At 40.1% G+C, this 16,103-nt stretch overlaps 2 protein-coding genes across 2 annotated transcripts in view; one reads left to right on the top strand and one right to left on the bottom strand.

The window, feature by feature from the left end:
* Positions 1-16,103, top strand: part of cv-c (crossveinless c) — an 86,963-nt gene that overhangs the window by 18,797 nt on the left and 52,063 nt on the right. Inside the window, exon 3 of the mRNA XM_065217067.1 lies at positions 9,071-9,388. Within this exon, the coding sequence (XP_065073139.1) occupies positions 9,071-9,388 (318 nt within the window). The remainder of the gene's footprint in view (positions 1-9,070; positions 9,389-16,103) is intronic.
* natalisin lies at positions 7,316-9,030 on the bottom strand. The gene is made up of 2 exons (XM_065216931.1): positions 8,357-9,030; positions 7,316-8,215 (listed from the first exon to the last, which is right to left on the bottom strand). Exons 1-2 carry the CDS (start codon positions 8,593-8,595, stop codon positions 7,492-7,494), a joined length of 963 nt encoding a protein of 320 aa, XP_065073003.1. The 5' UTR covers positions 8,596-9,030; the 3' UTR covers positions 7,316-7,491.

The raw sequence follows: 16,103 nt of genomic DNA, 5'->3' as shown, positions 1-16,103 counted from the left end.
ACATTCATCCTATCTTAGTTTATTCGGTAGTTATATTTCAACATAGCAATTAACACCAAAGACAATTTTTCACTAAAAGCCAAAGATGAGCCGGGATCATTTCTCAGTTCGTTTTTTTTTTTATGACCCAAAAATGAGTTCAGTTTTTCGTCTGAATTCAAATTCTCTAAGTGCTACGAATCTGCAACCTCAAACTTCATTCTATGGATCGCTTCAAGAGTGCAAAGTTATTAGCAAATGGGCAAATTGTGCTCAAAACAGGACATGCAAGGTCAAAGAGTAAAGGTGGTGTCCTGTAGCAGAATTTAGCGTCTTTTATAGATCCCATCTACATTTCATTTAATTGAATATCGTAATTATTAAGAAAATGCTTAAAACACACCGTAGTGGGTGTCTGTTCTGGATGTCTATCCGTGTGGCATATGGGATTCTAGCTGATTTTAGTAGATGAGTTACAGTTGAATAGCAAGTTGATCGAGTAGATCATTTTAACTGAACCCCAGCACGATTAGGAAAATATAGAAAATCTAACATGCATAAACATGGATTGTGAATTATGTGCCTAAACTGTATGAACCTGTTCGGACATGTTTTGTTGCTAAAGATATTGAACCAGTCGTGATTGATCTCTCGGATGATTTGATTAACCTAGAGCAACATGAAAATGAATCGATGCGCATAGGCTGTATAAATCTGATTGGAAATATGTCATTGCTGAGGACGGACAACGTGCAAATCAAATAATCTGAACTCCAAGACAATTTGGAAACCCTAGAATATATTGTGGTCAAGGAAACTTATGCTGAATTATGAATTCAAGCTTAATGAACATGGCAAGGGTATCGTCCCTGTCCAGGTTGAAGTCCATACACACAAACATAAGGTTTTGGATATCTAGGCCATCAACTTTGGCTATAAACTTGTCCTTTCATATGCTTACTGTAAAATTAACATCTGAAATTACAACTTTGCCGAAGAAACTATGGGACTAACTATCACTTGTGATTTTATACAGCCAATTATAAAAGGTGGGCATATATGACCCATCCGTCCTGAAAGGGTTAAATTCTATAAATGTGCCAAAAGCGATGAAGGTTTGTAAGGAAATAAGTGGAGAGAAGAAATCTATATCATATACCAGGGTGGCCAGTGAATTTTCATTATGAAATTCCCGGCTTAGACTACGACAAATCTTCGTGATCCTAGATTAAGAAAAGTCAATCTTGAACTTCATATTCAATATTGAAAATGTGGGATCTTGAAAAATCAAGATCCCAGATTTCACACTGAAATTTTTCAAGGCTTCGGAACTTGAAACAACTATGTAAACATTTTCTATATATTTCTGCCAGGGTGGTAGGGTGAATTTAAATGGAATTACAGAGTTAATTCAAAGGAATCGCTAAAGAGGATTCCTAAAAAAAAACCCGGAGGTAAAATCTCAATTCCAATTCAATCTCAGAATTCCAAGATAATTTTGAGATCAAGCCGTATGAAATTCTGAGGTAAGTTCCAAGGTATATCTGGCGAGAAGAAATGAAGTGCTGAATTGAATTCCTAACCCAAGTAACACAAATTCATAGAATTATGTCGAATAAACTGCTTTACAACCACAACCAGTCACATAAATGTTGTATAAACTGTTATAAAACATTGTGTTGCTTGAGTAGTGATTCCGAAGAGAGGAATACCAGATGATTTTTAAAGATAATTCAAAGAGATTTATAAACAAAATTAAAAGGGTATTCTGAGGATAATTTCAAAAGAATACTGAAGAAAATTCAGAAAAGAACTTCGAGGGAATTTCGATACCAAAAATATCAGAAGGATTAGATTCCCCATCGCAAGCAGAAATTGAGCGAGCCATCCGTGATGTGCCAACCGACGTCGTAAACATGGATGTTTTTGTCGTAGATGTACAAATGGTTCTCTCTGTGATGAGTAAAACCAAATCATCATTTTCACCAGGTCCGAGTGTTATTCCATCTGCAGCCCTAAAAAAAATGCTCCGATATCTTAGCTGCTCCGTTGTCCTTGCTCTTCAACCTGTCACTTCGTCAACAGAAATTTCCCGCACTATGGAAACGGTCTACTATGTTCCCTGTTTTCAAGAAAGGAGACAAACGCAATGTGGAAAACTACCGTGGGATTACCTCGCTTGGGGTTGAATCTAAGGTGTTTGAGTCGCTGATAAATGAGAGATTGTTTGCTTCCTGCAAGCATTACATAAGTACATGTCAACATGTGGATGCCATCTATACTGATCTTAAAGCTGCGTTTGATAGAGTTGTGCACGACGTTCTGCTAGCAAAGCTTGAAAAAATTGGATGTTCTGTTTCCTTCTGCAGCTGGCTTAGATCGTACCTCGTGCAACGTGAAGTTACTGTATGCATTGGAAACTACTCATCGTACTGTTTCTCGAACAGATCAAGAGTTCCACAGGGTAGCACTTTGGGACCAATGCTCTTCTCTTTATTTGTGAACGATGTAACGTTTATTCTACTACGAGGAGGTAAATTGTTTTTTGCCGATGACTTGAAGATTTATCTAGTCGTTCGAGGCTATGCCGACTGTTTAGAACTACAAAACCTTCTTGAAATCTTTAATGATTGGTGTGAACGTAATTTTATGGTCCTGTGCGTCTCAAAGTGCTGCGTAATTAGTTTCCGTCGAACTAGGACTGCCATTTTGTTTGATTATAACGTTGCTGGAACTGCAGTTCAACGTGTCGATCACGTTAAAGACCTCGGTGTCATGTTGGATGAAAAGCTCACATACACTCGCCACTTCTCAACCACGATCGACAAAGCTAATCGACAGCTTGGATTCATGTTCAAGATATCTAAGGAATTTCGTGATCCTCTGTGTTTTAAAGCCCTTTACTGTTCATTGGTACGCTCACTACTGGAATTCGCGAGTGTAGTCTGGAATCCCTACCAAGCTGTATGGAGTGGACGATTCGAAGCTGTTCAACGCAAATTCGTCAGATACGCACTGCGCTATCTTCCATGGAGTGACCCGCTGAATTTACCACCGTATGCTGACCGCTGTCGTTTACTGGGTTTGGATAATCTTGCTAAGCGACGAAACATATCGCCGGTCGTCTTCGTTGCTAAAGTTTTACTCGCAGAATATGATGTTCTGAGTTACTGGCCAAAATTAATCTGTATGCTCCTGCCCGAACACTTCGTCCGAGAACCTTGCTACATGAAGTAGTACATGCAACCAACTATGCTGCAAACAGTTCCTTTGTCGCCATGATTCATCAATTCAACGAAGCCTCTGACCTATTTGACTTTGACATCAATGCCTCGATGTTTCGTCATCGTTTGCTGTTGGCCAATTTTTAATTTTTAATGAGTGACTACATTTAGATTTAAGTGTTTCATTGAGACTATCAAGTCAGATTGACTATAATAATAATAAATAAATAAATAAATAAATAAAATAATAAAAACAAAAACTCAATTTAAATTAAATTATTATAAACACAGTTGAAGATGCTAATTTCAAATAACAGACTTAAGTGGTATTTTTATACGATAGATGAGGAGATGAAAGTATAGAATTGATAGTTCCATTAGAGTACGGTAGTGTGAAAATTGTATATAGAGAGTAGAAAGCAAGGACAACTTTAGGAAGGTACAAATCGGTTTCTCTCTTCACCAAACTCCCCCGTTGGAGAGGGATGGGTATTCCCCCCCGACACCACTAGCAAAAAGAGATGATCGCCGACTCGCTCATGTACCGACGATGTGTTTGAAACAGTTCTATCGATTTTTACCGCACTCAAGTTGTTGTCTGAAGGAAGGCATCCAGTCGTAGGTTTGGGAATTGCAACTATTGTTACCTCTAGTATGTGCTCCTGTCATCGTCGACTTGACGATCTCGAGGGACACGGGTAGGGTAGGTGTTGATTTATCGTAGGATTTATGTGGATCGTTTTGAGTTGAATTTTTTTTTGAGAAGAATATCAAGGAATTCAATTATTAAAATTACACATTGTTAAAGAATTTTAAGAAGAATTCCAAGGTAATTCTAAGAAGAATTTCTAAGGAATTCAAAATAAATCATTTCATTCCAGTCATCACTGGTCCATGAAATGTGGTCCTGGGCCCACTTTAATCTTTTTTTGATATATATTGCGGACAACCATGGCTTCTCAAGAGCTACTCTGCCCTTAAGACTTTTCTTATGAAGACGATTTCGTACGGATTGTGATATCAGTTGAATGGAAAACTCGCTTTCAATCTGGTTCGCAATTTTCGGAGCTGATAGTCCCCGGTCCAGCTCCGCCTTCTTCACGATAGCTCTGTCAATTAGGTCAGTTGTCTTTGAAGGACCCCCCAATCGCTTAGCTGGTGAGATAGAACCGCGCTTTTTGTACATCTGCACAATTCTAGCGACCGTATCTTTATGAAGCTGGACAATATCGGCAATATCACGGTAGCTTTTGCCAGTTTTGTGATGTTCAATAATCAAATTTCGGATACTGATCGAAATTTGGTAGTTTTTGGGAATTTTGAAAAAAATAACTTCCAATTTTGAACACAAAACTGAAATTTTGAGCACGAAAACTTCAAGAGCACTAAATGACAGATAGACACAATGTTTACATTCGATAAAGTTGCAGAATACACACTAAAACTCTGTAAAACACACTTAAATCATAGTATCCGTTTGGGGATGGATAAACTTTTTTTGCGTAATTTTTTACCATTTTTCATAATTTATCACATGAAATCTCAAGAAAAGATATAAACGCCGTATTTTCAATGGCAATGTGATAAATAAACATAAATTGATAAATCATGGAGGAACACTCATAAAACTAAACTGATTTTCACCAGAAAAACAAAAAAAAAATGTAAATTGATAGGGGGGTGGATAAACTTTTTTTGCATACTGTACTTTGAAGACTTATTCGGTATCAATAGATTTATAATCCAGATATAAACTGCTGAGCAATGATTCTTCAAACACACTTAGTTTTTTTCTACGGAGCTCGGCTGTGCTCGGATCTCGGCAAAAATAAGTTTCACTGAGATTTTAGCAAAAGTGACATTTGATTGCTGAATCTCGAACAATGCTCAGCTGAATCTCAGCAAACAAATGAAATGTTTGCTGAGATCTCAGTAAAACTTTTTATGCGGCGATTTGCACAGCCGAGCTCGGTAGAAAAAGCTAAGTGTGAACATTGCCAATTTTCCGTTACACATTTTACCGGAGGCATCGTGCTCGGTGTGTTAAGTGACCGACGACGGTATGGTAAGGGAAATTTCCCGGTTTTCCCGACTACTTTTCAAATTCCCGGTTATTTACCGGTTCGCTGGCCACCCTGATATAGGTATTCAAAAATCTTAATAACATTTATGTGACGTGATAAGTTTATTCTTCGTACCAGTGTTGGGACAATATCAAAAAATCAAATCTCACCAAAGATGATATGATTTTCGTAGACAAAAATCAACAAGCAAACAACTGCGGTTGATATTACAATCTATGATATCGCAGATCGAAATATTAAGCTAACAAAACTCACCAAAGTGTGGTGAGATTGAGTTTCATGATTTTGCATAACGGCTGGCAGCAGTCGCTTCGTGTCTGACATCGGTGAAGAGGAAAAAGAGACAGCATTATTATACCTTCTCTGTCTAAGAAAACGAGGTGCAACGGAATCATTTTTGCGTCGACTCTCAGCTACAACTTTACACGTTGTGAATAGTCTCGCAATATCAAAGGAGCTTTGAGAGCCAGGAAAATATCAAACATATTGAGAGCGTATGAGAGCGGGAAAATATCAATTTGCTAATGATTATGCCATCACTGCTTCGTACACGTATTCTCAATAGTGTCAGCAAACTTATTCGATATTTTGTGTAGGTATAGATTCTCACCATATTTCCCTTCCAAGTTGTGTAAAGCAAATAACGCATAATTTGGTGGATTATATTGAATACTTTTTTTTTAAAGACAATTGACACCGTCTTTAAACAGAGATTACTCAGTGTAAGCAATTAACACTAGACAACGGACGACACATAAAACCCAGTAGACCAGTAGAGACTTTTCAAGGGTAAATCGAATTGGTTTACTATCTTCAAGGAAAATGTCCATGACACGCTTAAAATTCCGTTCGTCAAGCTCCCCACGACACATCGACACATGTAGCTAACATGGCTTTCCTTACTAATTTCTAAACACTACTTTATCGTGCGTGCGGCACCCCTGAATCTCAACCAATTTGGATAATCTATACCGTTGAATAACATGAAAGGGTGGAACTCAGGATTTCGGGACACTTTTTAAATTATAACGATCGTAATGCTCCATTCGTAAGCATTGTTTGTCGAGTTCTATCCCAGGTTCATTTTCAGCTCGTTTTGCAGCAGTTTTCATGACGATAATACTTTCAAGAACTGGTTTTGACTCTTCTAAGTGAATAGAAACAGAATGATCTTTTTATCCTACTATTGATACAGAAACTTGAAACGAAATGGTATAATGCTACATGGATTCTATTGGTACGAAACCATTTGAGCGCAGTAATCCTGTTCTACAAAAATCCCAAGATAGATACATTCTACAAATTTAAGACCCTTAGGCGAGAGTAGTTCTTGTAGAAACATAACTTTACGTGAAACAAAACCATGAGTCTGGGCAGTTCTCGGTACTTGGCAGCAGTTCACGACTATAAGTTTGTCCTTCAATTCAGACAATAGTCAAAACCTGAATCGCTATTCAAAAGTGCCCGCAGCCCAACTGCTATTCATCCACCCTGCAACTACACACACACACACACACACCCTCTGGCACTCTCAGGTACCGAAATCCACCCAAAAACAGAAACAAAACGCTTTAGAAAAATTTCACAAGCATAATGATTTGGCAGACCCGAAGCGCTAGGGCCGGAATTTCCAGTTGGCACACGGTCAAACCGATGATCGGCCCGAGCGTTCAAGGTTGCTATCTATTAACCTAGACACCGCTGCGAGCGCACTGCGGTGTGATCCGAAAACCGAGGCGTGAGTTGTGTGCGCACACACAACAGCGAAAGCTAGTTTTGGAGCCAAATTAACAACTTTCTTTAAAAGGCCAAAATGTCAGTCACTCAGTCAGTCAGTCAGTCAGTCAGTCAGTCGGCTGTGGAAAAAAAAACCCAGCGCAAACACAATAATAACAACAACAGGCATCACAAACAATTTGCCGGTGTAGAATATCACCACAGCACATGGACAGCAAACATCGACACATCGACAACACCAACGGCCGCAAAACCAAAAAGGAAGGAGAAATTTACCAAGCCACACTTCCATTTGCATTTTTTGATTTTATTTCAATCTCTGAAATATCTCTTCTATGAATATTTTATCATCTTCTTTTGTGAAAAAAAAAAACTAATTTCTTTACAACAAGCTGGTTAATGAATTCATGAAACACGTCAGTCCCCCGTTAGTTTGTGTTGTTGTTGTTGTTGTTGATTTCGTATCTTTACGTGATAATCTTGTTAGTTTGATAGCGATCGAGTGCTGAGTCGGCATCGTAGCTGCTATCATCGACTGTCAGGTATTCCCACGGACTCAGTTCCTGGTTCAGCATACTCCAAATGACTGGATTTCGCTTGCCACGCGACGAGAAGAACGTGTCCTGGCTTTGTGCCAGATTTTCCAAGATGTTCTTCTTACCCCGAGTCGGGTAGAACAGTTCTTCCCCGTTCTCAACATCCTTGCTGCCAACGTTCTGGATTGCATTCAAAACGTTCTTCTTATTGAAGAGCGGTTGTAGATCGTTTAGCATCCTACCACCACTAACGCTACCGCTGCCGAACGATGGGGAGAAGAAGTCGATCAATTCTTTCTTGCCTCGATTGGGGATGAACAGTTCATCCGAACCGAGAATGTCATCAAATTTAATCTTTTTGGAAATCCCATTGCCGACCCGTTTCTTGCCACGATTCGGTACAAAATAGTCACTACCTTCCAGCATTTGTTTGATCGACAGTTCTCGCTTTTCCAACGCCGTTGCCGCTAACGGGTCGGATTTTCTTCCACGTTGGGGAATGAAGGATAAGCCTGGATTGGATTGGAAAAACGATGGTTGCCTGAATACGACATATCGGGGTTCTTCGACGTAGAAGGGTAAGCGTCGACCACGGAGGTGTTGCTGTGGATCCGACTGGACGGTCTCCAATCCACTCGGATGAGTCAGTATCTCTCTGTGATAGAGAAGGAAAAGAAATACACACGATGAGGAGTAAGACACTTGTTTTCCGGAGCAATTAAAGATCACATCAACTACAACTAATTGGGCTCACGTGTTGGTGGGTAAACAGATGCTCGCGTTAAGTCACACTCACCTCTTTTCATGTTGGTGCTTATACACGGCCAGATCGTTGGGTACGTATTCCAAAACGGGTTCTAGGTTATTTGTACCAGCGCCATAATTGGTAGGTTTCACTAAATTTCGTTCATTTTTGGTCGTTGTCGTTGTCGTTGAATGTGTATCGCCAGTAGTCTCATATCCAAAAGCCTCGGCCGCGATCAACGCCACCAGACAACACAGCACACAAATTCCCAGAGAAACAGTAGTTTTCATATTTCTTCACTTTGGTTTCACACAATTCCAACCGCAACAAGATTGATTGCGCAAATGTGCGAACAAATCTGAACTTATCCTAGAAAATTCCGTTCCTTCTCAAGGTGAGCATCTTTTACGGACTGCTGGTGGAATTCGACTACGAGTCCCGTATCCCACGGGCTGCCTTTTAAATAAAGGCTGGATGCGCTGCTCAACCACACTTGTATGCCAGAGCAAGGATCCAATTTTCTAAACAAAACGCCAGAAAAAAGGACGCAAATCACACTTGATACCGTAATTACATTTCTGTAACAGCTACAAAGTCCAATTCACCCACCTTTTCGCAATGGGATTTGACTGGCCCCGTTGTTGCCCACTGCTATCAGAATAATCATATTACCCATATGTGTCGCATTGAGCAAAAAATAAAACAAACCAACCAATTACTCGTCCATTTATCTGTTTCTTTGTTTTTCCGTACCATTTCAAATAGGCTGAAATCTCCGAGGTATTTGCGCAACTGGAAGCTTCCAAACGAGACGGGACCGAATCTCCAGCCCTAGCAACCGGCAACGATGCTGCTGCTGCTGCTGCTGCTGGTGGTGGTGGTGGCGGCAGTGGCAGAACCAACCGGAGGACGGCCATCAATAATAGCAGCAGTAGCATCCGTGACAGCAATTTCAACACCAAAGTCAGTGTTTGCCAAAATGTGGCCTGCGTCGGTGACACCGTGGATAGTGCCAGTCTGGAGGCGACCGAGCGGCTGCTGCGGGAAATTACCGCCACGCTTCCCCGACAACAGCAGCAACAGGTGGGTGGATTCTGGGAGAACGACTCACCCGGATGGGATTTGTTTATTTGTTTGCGTTTGTGAATTGATTTATTCTTAACTGCAGAGACATGTGATGCAAAACGTTTGAGTCTACTTTAAACAAGAGAAGCATTTTGGAAGCCAACAAATTCGCTTTCGTCGATGTAGAATCAATCAGTTTTGTTACGCTTATTACCACATTACGTCACATAACTGGCAATGGCATTATAGATAGAACCCTCCTACAATTATTTAAATAATTGCAAGAAGCTTAAATCCGCTTAAAGCTTAAAGTTAGGAGGTGACAGCTCTATCGCAACTCCAAAAGCGCATTTCAAGAACGCAAGCATTCCGAAGGGTAGAAGAGAAGAATAATTCCTCGATAATTCAGAGGAGAAGTCCAATTCTGGAATTCATATCATGGGAATATAAAATTGCTTGATTATCTTCAAACATACTACATTCACAATATAAGTAAGCTCTAATGTTTTTTTTCTGGAGAGTATTTTATAAACATTACGATTGATTGCAAAACATTGTGTTTTGGAGAAGAAAGATCATTTTAACCGAATGAATGAATCAACTAGTGGTTAATTAATTCACTAGAGTAAGATGAAAAATATTCAAGATGCTAACCGCTGGTTGAACAAGTGTTAAATCTACCTAAAAGATGCCTGCATATATACTCAGAATTGACAGCAGTAGAGCCAATTCTGGTGAGAAACTTAAAAAAAATATGAAAAACGTTCTCATCGAGTGCAAAATCTAAAATGATAGATTAAAGACTAAACGATTTAGATATCAAATCAGCGAGAAATTGTTTTTGGCTTAGATTCCCCCCATTTGGATTAATTTTATCGGCTAAAGCATATCAAACATACGAAGCATTTTTTCACTTACCCTGAAAGTTTTCTGAATGAAATTTTTGAATTTATTTCGTTTTATCTTTTGGATATGACTGGATTTCGCGGCTCAATCAATACCTGCAAAAAGATAAAGAGTAGAATTAGTAATAACCATTGAATTTGGAAAAGGCTTTTTATATTATCCGAGAAATTCAGGGTGGCCACGAAATTTAATAAATGAAATTCCCGGTTTTTCCAGGGTGCCCTTGGTTAATATGGTAAGAAATGGAATACCGGCAAAATCGATGATGATTTAGAGGTGCTTCAAGTTAATTTTATGTTTTTAAGGTAATTAGGCATCTATTCAAGTTTTTGGATCCTTCAAACAAAATTTGGATTAATAGGGGAAATTGATGTAATGTTGGCCTATATGCCCCTAATTTGGAACCATACATAAATTCAGCAATCGTTCAATAGCGACCAAAAATATCCATTAATGCCGTCCCAATGACGCGTGCATCTAGATACAATTGATAAATAGCAGTTTTTTAACGATGGGCCCAAACTTAGATCCATATGCCAACATTAGAGCGATTTCCCCTATATGGTTTCGTAGGTATTCCGATTTCCGTTAGGGTCACTCTGGGTCGGCTTTCAGCTTTACTGTTCTGTAATAATTAAACATACGGTGAACATAATATTTTCTCAGTCAAATGATGTAATCGAACAATTTACGGCTATACCGATGAACCATGATCACATTGGGCATCCCGTATAGTTTAGAAGCCCTCGGGGAAGTGGAATATTCTCAACCAAACCAAACCCGTCGTGATTTTATAAAACTTGGCGGGTAATGGCTTTATTGAGATATCACGGTCACATTAGCCCTTCCTTAAATGTTCTGGTGCCCTCGGCCAATTATACACAAGATAACATCAAACTTCATGATTTTGCAGCACTCGGTCAGTAATGGGCTTATTGAGAGTCCACGGTCATATTGGGTCTCCCGGGCATGTTCCAGTGCCCCTAGAAATGTTCCCCCGGTGAAATGGTCAATTTCCAACATGATGCGTATTAATATTGATTATGCTCTTACATTCAGAACTTCCGTCACTATTCATGATGGCATCTGAACACATTTAGCACACAGGACTGATGCGGTTTCTGACCCTGCAATTGTAGCGGACAAACTCGGGTCGTACTTTGCCGATCTCGTAGCCATCGAGAAGTACGAAGGCGAATTCAAGCGGAAAGCTAAGCCTTCGACGTCATCCATTGAAAGTTTCTCTGTTTCTTCTGACGCTGGGAACTCGGACATCAACCAGGCATTCTCCTGGCAGGAATTGCAGCATGCCCTCCGCTGCAGCAACGGAAAGTCGGCGGGTCTACTCAAGAAGCCAGCTACGGATGCTGGAGCTTTTTAACAAGCTCTGGCTCACCAACTCGTATCCAGCGTCGTGGAAGGAGAGCTTAGTCATTCGCATCCCAAAAGCCAATGAAACAACCCGTGAAGTTAGCAAGTTCCGGCCAATAGCCTTGACATGCTGTATGGCCAAGGTCCTGGAGCGAATGGTCAACAGGAGGCTAAAGCATTTTCTTGAAGCCGAAAACCTGCTAGACCATCGACAGCACGCCTTCCGTCAAGGGTACGGAACGTCAACTTATTTCGCAACATTAGGGGAGGTCCTCAAGAGTGCCAACGATTGCAGTCTTAGAGCAGCTTGTCAACTGGGGGCTGTGTGGACCCATGGTCCACTTCATCAAAAATTTCCTGACCGATCGTTCTTTCAGAGTCGCAGTTGGCAACACGAGGTCCCAGCTTTTCAGAGAAGAGACGGGCGTCCCACAACGTTCAGTTATCGCCGTTACCTTATTCCTTGTGGCTATGAACGGAGTTTTCGGAGGAATGCCGAAACATGTTTACATTTTCGTGTATGCTGACGATGTACTTATCATTACTACCGGCCCAACAGCAGCACGTAACAGGATCAAGGCCCAGACAGCAGTCTCCAATGTAGCCACGTGAGCCAGCGCGGCAGGTTCCCAGCTTTCGGCCACCACAAGCGTCAGGTGCCACGTGTGTCCATTCCGGCACCGTGTCAGCGGGCCACCTATCAAAGTTCAAAGCCAGCCTGAAGAAGACGGTCCGTATTCTGGGGGTACTTGTTGTCTGGTCCCACAACTTCGAGCAGCACTTTAAGGCGATCAAGAACGACTGCCGCAGTAGGATCAACTTGATCCGCACCCAATGTTGGGAAAATATAAAAAAATTAAATCTTACCAACGCCCAAGATCACGCTTGACTTTCGTAGACAAAAATCAACAAGCAAACTACTGCGGTTGTTTTTGCATGCTGTGATATCCCAGCTCAGAATATTAAGCCAACAAAACTCACCAATTGCAAATCTCAACAAACTGTGGTGATATTGAGTTTCATGATTTTTGCTTTACACCCGAATGCAACCGAAACTTCCATAACGGCTGGCAGCAGTCAATTCGTGTCTGTCATCGGTGAAGAGTAAAAAGAGATAGCAAACTATTCTTTCTCTTTCTAAGAAAACGATGTGTAACGGAATCATTTTTGTGTCGAGTCAACTCTCACCTTGATTTTTGCGCGTTGTGAATAGTCTCGCAATATCAAAGGAGCTTGTAAAATCAATATCAAGCATGATATTTTGTTCCAATATCACGCGTGATATTAAGAGCGAATGAGAGCAGAAAAATATCAATTGATTGCTGATTTTGCCAACACTGTCCGCACCATCTCTCGCCCCTACCGGTCTAACAATCGCGACACTCGTTTCCGGGTTGCAAGAGCCGTCATCGATAGTCGCCTACTGTACGGTCTTGAGATGACGTGCATCGCCACCGAAAAGCTCGTGCAGATACTAGCACCAGCTTTTAACACCTGCATTCGGATTGTCTCCGGTCTTCTTCCGTCAACGCCCGCCGATGCCGCATGCATCGAAGCGGGTATTCTGCCCTTCCGCCATCGTATAACCGCAGCAATTGCAACGAAAGCCGCTGCCTTTACCGCAATGACCTCCGGAAATGACAGGATCTTTCTCCTCGATGAGGGGAACAGACTACTCCGCATGACTGCCAATTCAGAGCTCCCCCCAGTGGCCAAGGTCCACTGGTACGGAGACAAAAGTTGGCGCATACTTCCACCAAAAATCGAGAGTCCGATAAAGAGCAGGTTCAAGGCTGGAAATAACTTTGCAGCGCTGAAGAGAACAGTAGCCGAACTGCTAGGCTCGGACTACCCAACCCATGCCCACATACAATGTTTACTGTGGCGCCGGAACATGCCCGAGAGTGCTAGTGTAACCGTAGGCTATCAATAAGACAATTACCGGCCAAATTTCTCTGGGATGCCCAATGTGATCATGGATCATCGGTATAGCGGTGATTGGCTCAATTACATCATTTGAGTGATAAAAGATTTAGTTCACCGTGTGTATGATTATAACAGAACAGTAAAGCCGAACGCCGACCCAGAATAACTCCAGAATCATGTAGGGGAAATGGCTCTAATTTTGGCCTATGGATCGAAGATTGGGCCTATCGATAAAAATCTGCTATTTATCAATTTTATCTAGATGAACGCGTCATTGGGACGGTACTTATGGATATTTTTGATCGCTTTTGAAAATTTAGTCGATTGCTGAATTTATGTATGGGCCCAAACTAGGGGCATTTAGGCCGATATTACATCCATTTCCTTTTAATAATCCATTTTTTTTCTGACGGATTCAAAAGCTTGAATAGATTCCCGACCTAATGCAAATTGTTGTGCAGACTAGAGATAAACTAGCCTAAGGCTAAAAATCTCTTAAATAAAGAATTAAAAAAAAAAATAAAAAAAAAATGTTGTGCAGACAAATATTAATAAATGAGAGCTAATTGAATTATGAAATCTATGCAAATTTAGACGTTAGACACGCAAAGATAAACAAAAATTCTAAAATTCTGAGACTTTGAAAACAAATGTCAAGATCCAGGTCTCCGAAAACTGTTCAAGATTGTGGCGCTAAAAGTTTAATAAAAGTGTGATCTCAAGCTTGGAAGTATCTGGATGTGTATGCCAAGAAAAGGAGTCATTTTCTAGACTCTGTTACGTGAAAATTTACGTTGCCAACGGTTTAAAATTAATAAAAAAAAATATTCAAAACACTCTAGAAAATGGATATTTTTTTAGATCTCAGATTTAATTTTTGGAAATCCTGTACTATGGGTCAGTAAAAAAAAAATCTGGGCTTGAGAAATTTTGAGATACCGGACTTAATAATAATTAGAACAATTATTATCAGAATTCGGTTAAGGTATTTATGAGATGAAATAGCCAAGTGCTAAGTTATTCATAAAAAAAGATTAAGGTACAAACAAAATATTATAAGGATACAACAAAATTCCCGATTATTTCCCGTTTTTCCCAGTTGTTTTCGATTCCGGATTAATTCCCGGTTGTCCCGGATTTTCTGGTTCAGATGCCAACCTGCAAAATGGACAGAAGGGTCTCAGAATTGTATGAAATTTTGCCCACAGGTAGAGTTTATAGTTATAGCATAGCATAGCATAAACCAGGTTGCACAATGTCGTAGATGGTACGAGCTCCAAACTGTTGTTAAGAAGAAGACCCACCTTCATCCGTTGCTGTTAGATAGTAATTTGTGATTAATTACTACCTCTTAGATAAAGGATGTGTCTCCCTCCAACAGACCAGAGCTGTCCTGGCCACATCCTTGCATCTGGTGAGGAAAGGGGAGGAATGTTAGTCCGACACTTACCTACGAGAGATGCAGAGAACTCTACGAACCCTCATAAGTGTCTTTCAATCAAGCAGTAGTCCAATACTTGATTGACATGTATTTAGTAAATTTTTAAATAATCGTCTTGAATTAGATGGATATTTCCTATCGAGGACAGAGGAACGAAAAGGTAAATAAACTTAGCTAAGCATAGCTACGCGTAGGTTAGAAAACTTGGCACCACATGTCTCTTAATGCACTTTTCAACATCACTTCTGAACTTTCAAATTAACATTTTCACTAGAACGAAAACGACGCAGCAAAACAAAAACACGTCATTTTCGCAGCGCGGCCTACTTCGATCCACACGGAGATGAACTAGCCAAAGGCTAAAAATCTCCTTATTAAAGAAAAAAAAGATATGTTACACAATTTAGGAGCACCATAGCTAAAGTTTAAATATATTACAAGATTTTGACATTTATCCAATGATAAACGTAACTGCATCTCACTCCTGGGCCTGGGTTCAATCCCAGTCGGCGCCGCACAGTGGGACGAATTCAAAAAAGGTGGGACATGGCTACTTGCGACGAAACTATTGAGTGTAGCTTTTTTTTGTCTTCTAGAATGTTTCTTCATTTTTTAAATACTTTAAATTTTTGGTTAAGGAGGGTATACACTCAGATAAAAAATATTTTTTTTTATATCTTGTTAAAATTGATAAGCACCTTTAGAAACATTGTAGATGAAGTCTTTTTAAGAAGCTTTGTCGAAAATAAAAACTATCTACCTCTCGAGTGGACGAAGTTATACGGTTAAAATGGAGTACAAACGGTAGTACCCCCTTAAAAAGAGTTTTTTCACCATAACTTTTTTTTATTTTATCATTTCTTAATGTTCTACAATGTTGTAAGTGCTTAAAAAATACACATTTCTGTAGAAGAAAACAAATTGCTACCTCTTTGTTTAAAGGATTTACGCCAGTTTTTGTAATTTTTTACACTTTCTTTAAGGGCGTGCACCTTGTAGGTTAGCAGATATTAGCAGCTAATCACAACGTCATTTCATTGAACACCTTATACCCTACTGTTTCATATACAATTCATAGGGGGATCCAGG

Source organism: Ochlerotatus camptorhynchus, unplaced genomic scaffold (genome assembly GCF_037179485.1).
Source record: "Ochlerotatus camptorhynchus isolate MF236.1 unplaced genomic scaffold, CSIRO-AGI_Acam_v1.1 ptg000070l, whole genome shotgun sequence".
NCBI classification, from domain to species: domain Eukaryota; kingdom Metazoa; phylum Arthropoda; class Insecta; order Diptera; family Culicidae; genus Ochlerotatus; species Ochlerotatus camptorhynchus.
This window is presented reverse-complemented; position numbering and strand designations above follow the sequence as displayed.